General features: G+C 34.6%; 1 protein-coding gene across 1 annotated transcript; it reads right to left on the bottom strand.

Moving 5' to 3' along the window:
- Positions 1 to 1,338: 1,338 nt before the first annotated feature.
- On the bottom strand, positions 1,339 to 5,204 carry LOC149209041 (L-gulonolactone oxidase 3-like). The gene is made up of 2 exons (XM_089394195.1): positions 4,203 to 5,204; positions 1,339 to 2,423 (listed from the first exon to the last, which is right to left on the bottom strand). Exons 1-2 carry the CDS (start codon positions 5,119 to 5,121, stop codon positions 1,558 to 1,560), a joined length of 1,785 nt encoding a protein of 594 aa, XP_089250321.1. The 5' UTR covers positions 5,122 to 5,204; the 3' UTR covers positions 1,339 to 1,557.
- Positions 5,205 to 8,233: the final 3,029 nt, after the last annotated feature.

Raw genomic sequence — 8,233 nt, forward strand, 5'->3', positions numbered from 1 at the left:
GGAAAAAATCTCATGTATGTGACAACAATAGGATTAGTTGCTATATTAGCTCCAGTATTTTTTGAGTAGGAGTTAATGCATCCTATATTTGTTGTGAAGGAATTTATGATTCAGTTTTCTACTCCAGCTATAAGAAATGTAATCCCGTAGAGGATTCTGTGTGTGTAGAGAAAATAGGGTGAGCTGAGAGTATGTGTGAAGAATTAAAATTGTTGTAATCTCCTGCTGAATAATAAGATTGCCGATGCCTCTATTCTGGTGGACGTAGCCCAGATTGGTTGGGTGAACCACGTTAAAATCTATGTGTTATGGTTTTGTGATTTTGTATGTGCGGTGTATGTATGTTTATTTTTATTTCTGATGCGCATTGTTTAGTCTAACAAATTCGGTGCAGTACTCAATGATATAGAGAAAACAATGCACATTTAAATGAAATTTTGGAGGCAAGCTTTTATGGAAATTCATATTAATATAGATCAGGCTTGGGATGTATATCGAAATTTATAAGGCAATGTACCCTATTTTCTTGATCTCATGCTATCTATCTTGACATCACCCTTCTTATTGTTTGATTTTTGGCTAATTATGCTTTCTTTCCAGCCGTATTTATATCTCGACAATTCATTCATTCTGTTTTTAGGGAAATCTACCTATTTCTAGAATAGATAAGAAAGTTCTGGAATATGTTAGGGGCTATGATATAAATAGGTTAATAGAGAAAGCATGTTTGCAAAGGAAAGTATTGATGTAGGTGTTATTTGTAATGTATAAATTAATAATAATTTAAATAAAAAAAATTATGATTTTTTTGAACAAGTATAAAATTGTAAAGCTTATTTTATTATAATATAAAGAATAAAGAATGTTAGTAATATCAAATGTATGATAATATGGAATTTGTATGGTTATTTGTAATATGAAATTTGTATAAAAATTTAGTTTATTTAATATCAAATTAAATTACATAATTTGTTATAAATAAATACAAAAATTTCCATATTTTGTTATCTTAAATGTAAAACTATAATTTTTATTACTGTATATAATTTTATTTGTAATAAATAATTTTTAATAAATTTTTTGGAGATCGTCAAAATTATAATTTTCCTATTTCAATTTTTAAAAATATTGTAAAAGTAATATATTTGAATAGTGGTAAGAAGTATACTTCCAAATTTTGTCCCTATTATCTAATTATCAAATTCAAATTTGTATTAGTAAAATTGAAATACCACTTAAAAAAGCCAAATCCTGTTAACATAATAAACCATGCATAAATCAATTCTCGAACTCATCTCAGATCAGCTTAATGTAAAAGTCTCTCCTCACGGACATGAGTGTCACTGTCAATGCTACTACATAGTATCCAGCCAAAGGTATTTATGATCTGAACTATAATGATTCGAACAGCTAACCTATCTTTATCGTGTGAGAAAACAGGTTAATATCATGTTAAAAGAAAATTCTGGAAACCTTGCATCCAATCCTATAACGGGTTCAACCTACAAAAACTTTAACCAATTCTGTGACATTCGCCTAAAAAAAGCATTTTCTTGTTCATTGATGCCTGCAAACGCGAGCACTTCTCCAAATTTTACCCGGTCTGCAAAAGAATCCATACGGTGGAGAGCAATGACGATCTGTTTTACAAACGCATAATCCATCGAAAGCACATCTGTCTCGCCATCTCTGAACTGTGGCCCATTTCCATTTGCCCAACACAGCATCCGACCACTCGCTTGAGAAGAACCCAAATGGATCAAATCTCTGCTTTACCTCCAAGAATTTTGCAAGGCTCACAGCTCTTTGAATAGTTCCATCGAATGTAAACACTCGATTCTTCGCCCAGTGTGGCCTTCCACCATATTTTTGCAGAAGCAGCTGCTCAATCTCTTCCATCACATCTTCATTCCACCTGGGGGCATTCGGTTGACGAGAGCGATAGTAGAAGAATTCTATATCGACAGTGTCCTCCTTAAAGCCCAAGTAGGCCTCCGATTTCTTAATAAAACGCATCAGAAAACCTCCGTAGTAGTCTATCCCACAAAATGCCTTAGGGTTTAGGTCACGGAGGAGCTTGATGTCTTCAATAGCTCTGGTGATACTGGAAAGAGGAATGGCGATGGAAGTGGGGAAGAAAAAGCTCCCGTTCACTCTCGAATCCCACCCGCAGATGATATCATTTGCCCTCAAATGATTTGCATTAGCCAGGCATATGTTTGCCTTGTGATTATGGTCAGTCTTGGGGTCAGACTGGCATCCAGAGGAGGACTGCATGTAGTTGTTATATCCCACGACGGGGTATCCCGTGAACTTGATCCCATCGTTCAGGAATCCACCTCCTGCATGCATTGTCTGGCTCAGTCCGGTACTCGATATCTGGCAGAGCTTGCTCACGTTCTTGGTTGCTTGTATCTGTTCCTCTGCAATCGTAATAAACTATATCAATTTGTAGAGTGAATCTTAGGGTTCGTTAATACAAAAAAAATATATATATATAGAATACAAAATTCATGTAGTATGGATCCAGAGGTCCATTTATACTTAAAATAGACAACAGAAGCGAAAGCTCAAGAGAGTTGCAGACAGATAAATGGCAATTTTATCGCCCATCGAATCGATAATGCTGTCAAAAATGCACCCCTCCCTGCAAACAAATATGTAGGTGAATAACTGTTGTTATTTGCCTCCTGGTGGGTGTTGGTCTGCAGGCCCGGTTGATCGATTGATTGATCTTTCCCTCCCGAGGAATACACTAAACCATAAAGAAACATGCTAGGTTTTCCCGCCTTGTCCAAAATAAGTATCCGTGCACGCCTAACTCACTCCGTCCCTTTCACCATGCCAGGTTTGGAATTTCTTAAGACTCTGATGCTAGTATAGAGTCTTATGTTCGTGGTCGTGATCGTCATAGAGAGCCAGATGTTCGGTATATAGATCGAGATTCTGATGTTGAGAACATATATTATTGTAGCTCGTAGGGTAAAGATGGCTATACTGGAAGCTCCGGGCTACATCCCTTGAAAATGGTGGTGAATGGGGTGATAATGAGATGAAACTATCGGACAATTTTATAGCCATGATGAATGGCCAGAGTTACTTAGATCCGTGAAAAGTTGAATGGGTGATAATGAGTAGAAACTAAATTTGATTATAAATTCCAGAAATATTTTAGTATTAACCAGCTAAGTTAATTATTCTATTTTACTTTCATATTAGATTTCAAAATATACTTAAAATTGGCAATCAACATAATTGGGATAAAATTCTAAAATAGAAATTTATTAAATTCTAAAATAGAAATTTATAATAAAGCTCAGACTTTTTTTAAAAATATTACTAACATGTAAAATGGTTAGTTATATTTTTATAAAAAAATTTAAATCTTATAAAAATATTCCAAATTTTAATAATTTTATATAATATTTATATAATTTTGATTATTTTTAAGATTATATATATATATATATATATATATATATATATTTATTTATTTATTTATATATTTATTTCAAGTTAAATAAATTAAATATGAATTTTTTTGAAAAAAAATGAAAATTAGCCAACACTACATTTTCATATTTTCAAAAATTTGACATTAAAACACATAATAAATTATTTTTATTGCTTTTTCATCCCATCATGGCATGAGAATAATGGATGAAAATGCTTTTTCAACCTATAAACTAATGATTAATTTTATTGATTTTTCATTGTCTGCTGGATGAGAAAAAAAGGATGAGAATGCCTTTTCAACCGGATAAGAAAAGGATAATAAAGGCAATCCTGCACAAAGCTTAATATTGGCTGTAAAACCACTACATTTCAGCATGGAATTTACCAAGGCACTAAAACTAAAAGGATTAGATTGACGAATGTTCCATTTTTTCCTTCCTGCAATTCGAGCTGATAAACTGACAATAAGAAAAGATGGAATGGGCTCGCTTTGAATTTGCAATGAACATGTGCAGTGACCTTAGATTCTAACATTAACCCACAAAAAAATTAGCAAAAGAAGTGGAGTTTTTGAACCTGGATTCAAATCCGATCTGTACTCGATGCTTCTCTTGTATTTAAAATGAAATTCTTCAAATAAGTTTCCCAAAGAACAATTAGGATCTATCAGGCAAAATAAGTTTCCTACCTAACAACAATTGAGTCAAAAGAAGGGTGAAAAATAACCTATACCCCAGTGGGATTACCTATTTGTCTGCTCTGAACGATAGTCTGCACGGTCTGCGGTCGGAAGAGAATCTGTAGGTTTTTTCCCTCTCCCGGAACCGAAACGGGAACCCGGTCATCTATCCTGTAAACGACCCGACGAAGAGAAGGATACCACGTAATGTCCCCAAACTCGTGCCCTCGGGCAAAAGGTACGACCGCAGCTGGGAGATCCAAATCGTCTCTCAACTTGAGAATAACCGACCGTTTGAACATCGTCTCAACTGCAAACGTGATCCGAGAAATGGCTCCCAGCACCCCGAGAGAGATCTTTGCAGCCTTCAGATCCTCGTCATTTTGCGTCAGTCTGACCAGCTTCGCATAACCCTCGTAGGGCGGCGCGGGAACCACCAAGCTCATCGCCACCACATATTCAAAAACTCCGCTGCCCTTTCCCCAGAGCCCGCTACCGTGAGCCGCCGTGCTCACGACGCCGGCCATGGAAACTGCGTCCCAGTAAGTAGTATGCGGCAGGGTCAACCCTTTCGCGGCCAGACGTTTAATTAGGTCTTTCAATTGAACTCCGGCATCGACTGTAACGGTCATGGAGCTCTTGTTCACCCTGATTCTTGAATTGAAGTCCCTAGTACTGATGAGAACTCCGGCATTGCCACCCGGGCAGGCAAACCGGTTAAAAGTATGAGACCCGACGCTCATAACTTTTATCTTTCGCCCTTCCCTCACAGCGCCTGCTACCGCCTCGATAAGCTCCTTCTCGCTTCTCGGGTACACAACTCTTTCGGCCTTGCAGACCTTCCGATCCTGCCATGACCCTCTAAAATTCGTTATGTCACAGCTTCTGAAGCTGCATGTGACCGTTGGAGCCGAACAAGCAGCAGCCACAGAGACCTGTATGGCGCTCAAAACGAGTACCCAGTACCCTATAATCCCGAACCTCATTATTGAATTCTTGCAGCAAACAATTGGAAGCCGGGATACTTTTAATATCGGTTAGAACCAGCACAATCATGCAAATAAATCTAACAAAGATTGCAAAATTTCACGCTGAGAGAGATCGAACAGCTCCATTGCCATTAATAATGATTCGAGAATTCCTGTTGTAAATTGCGTAATCTTCGTGTGTAATGATAATAGTTTCGGGGTGCTATTACCTTCACGGAATGGCATCATCGGTGGAAAAACGTACGGGGAGTTCGACTTTTTCAGAGCTTTATCGAATAGTGTGCCAACGACGCCTGGTTTTACTGTGGGTCGCATGTTAAATTGAATGATGTAGGTTGGTGATTCCATTATGGCCTCCACAGCAGAAACAGCAGGTTGGAGAAGACTAGTGTGACATTCACTCTTTTTCTTGCAATGTTCTGGATGCTTTTATTATATTTAAACTCGGGATGCGGGACTGAAGATGGATTCATAACTCTCCTTGAAAATTATAGTTCTGTTCTCTGTCGGCTGAAATTGCTTACTTAAATACTGTATTTAGGTCTAGGAAGGCACATCATCATGATGAATTCAGTAATCACCAATTAAATCCGTTTCAATTCAGTAATCGTTGATTACTTCCAAGTTGTTTTTTCAGAGAGAAAAAACGATATGTATTATATTAAGAAGATATAAATATCAGATACATAGATTTCGGTAACATAACCATATGGATCCAGCAGCTTTGATAGATTGCCCCCAGATTGGTTCAATACATGATGTGAGAAATGAAAACATATATGTAGCTTGCGAACTTGACAAAAATGGAGTGAAAGATATGTAAATAGAAGCTATCGATTTGAGAAGCCCGGCTATTCCTCAGGGGGCATGAGCGCCGATATAGAAGTGAGGATGGAAGAAATAGGCAGAGAGCAGCCTTGAAAAATTTTGTTGTTGCGCCATTTCCAAAGGTGCCAGCATGTGAGAATAAGGATAGCATGCCGAGAAGGACATTGAGAGCACCACCAGGCAAAAGCATCCTGCACCGAAACGAAAGAGCGTGGCTGAAAACCATACAAGAGTGAGAGATCATACCATATTGCAGAGGTACTTCCAAGTTGTTTTTAGTGTGTGTTTTTTGAAAATTTTCACATGGGTTTTTCTGGTTTAATTTTTTTAAAATTTGATTAACATTTATTGAAATCACAAGTATGGGCAACCTGTGCACAATCCAAGTGCTCTTTTTCAAGGCGCTGAATTGATATATAAAGTCAAAAAACTAGTTTAAATAACACAAATCATGATTGAACTTCAATTTTTTCTACCAAAATTCCCACACCAGAAAGTCCAAAAAATCATATTAAAACCAATTCCTATTAAATCTATATAAAAAACACCAGAATTATTATTAACACATTTTTTATTAAACATGATTTAATTTTAATTATGAAATGTCTCTTGCGTAAATAATTTTTTTATTTAAATAATAATTTTTTATTATTTGAAATCAAAACTCTTAAAATACTAAAATTATAGAAAATTCAATTATGAACAATTTTCAAAAACAAAATATATAAAAAAAGCATCTCAACGTGTATTATGATTGCAATCATCAATAAAAAGGAAACAGGTTCCGTTCCAAAATCTAGAATTGCACTAAGGCGGCCTTTTTCTAAAAAAAAGATGTTCCGGAATTTGTGGTTGCCATTAAAACGGTCATTTTTTTTGGAAATGCTCCATGAATTTCATCAGCTCCCTGTCAATTGATAACATCACAGCGTTGGAATTTGAACATTCTTAGAATGAGTGCATGGTACACTTTATTCTCAGATGATAATCTTTTCACAAGATGATTCCAACTGTCTCAACTGAATGATTCCTCTGGTTGACATTAAAGCGGGCTTTCTCCAAAGAAAATATGTTCCGGAATTTAGAGTTGCCATTCGAACGGTCAGTTTTTGAAAAAATCCATGAATTCCATCGGTTCCCCGTGAATTGACCATAATCACAGCGTTGGAATTTGAACATTCGTCCGAATGAGTGCATGGTACATGGTAAATTTACTGTCCGATACTAATATTTTCAGAAGATGATCCCAAAAGTCTAAACTAATGATTCGTTCAAGGAAATGATCGTATCTCACTTAAGTTGGGTAAGATGCCCGTTAAGATACTTGATTTTAATTTTCCCCTCCTAAAGTTGATAAGCTAAATATATCATTATAGTTGTACTGTTTTATATCACGTCTTTTTATTAACATTTGCTTGGTTTGATGACATTATGATGTTGTAATGTTTTATGGTTCCATGAGATGTAATATTTTTAAAGATACGAATATTTATTAATCTAGTTTTTCTGGGCAAAAATTATATTCAAAAGAATTTGATTTAGTATTTAATATATGGAAATTTAAATATAATTATGATTATTTATTTATAACTAATTTATTATTATTTAATATTTAATAAATATATTTTTAAAATAGGTTTGTATTTAACTTTGAAGAAATAAGATGCAATACTTTTAAAAATATATTTTTAATAATTTTTATTTTATTTTTTTATTTTTTATTGAAATTTTGAAGTGAAAAAATTAAACCATATTCAATGAAATTTAATATATCAAAATTTGAATATAACTATATTTATTATATATAATTAATTTGTTATTATTTGACAGGTAATGAAGTTAATGGTTTTTTTTTTAAATATTATTTTTAATTATAGAAACAAAAGTTATAATGTCTTAAATGTAGAATTTAGTGGATAACTAAATTTAAAAATCATAAATAATTAAGAGTTTTATTTGACATTATTAAACATTTCTTTCCCTAACTTATCTCTGAATCCGTTGTTGAATCTATGGGGTTATCATTAACTAAACTTAAATCGAACAATGGTAAACTTATTCCCTAGGCAATAGTTTCACAAAACCACATTTTGGTTTATTTGGGTAGATTTTGTCAGACACATACATGGTGTACGTATAGTATGAATGATAAGCATGAGAGTACATCTATTATTGACATGATATACATTTATAGTACATGGTGTGACCCTTGGATTCATATTCCAAGTGGTTTCTTGGACTCCTTTTGGCTATTCAGCTTCCACACCAATCCTTAGATGAT

The sequence above is a fragment of the Pinus tabuliformis genome, chromosome 1_2, assembly GCF_031772625.1.
Source record: "Pinus tabuliformis cultivar Carrire ecotype Pingquan chromosome 1_2, CPIR1, whole genome shotgun sequence".
NCBI classification, from domain to species: Eukaryota; Viridiplantae; Streptophyta; class Pinopsida; order Pinales; family Pinaceae; genus Pinus; species Pinus tabuliformis.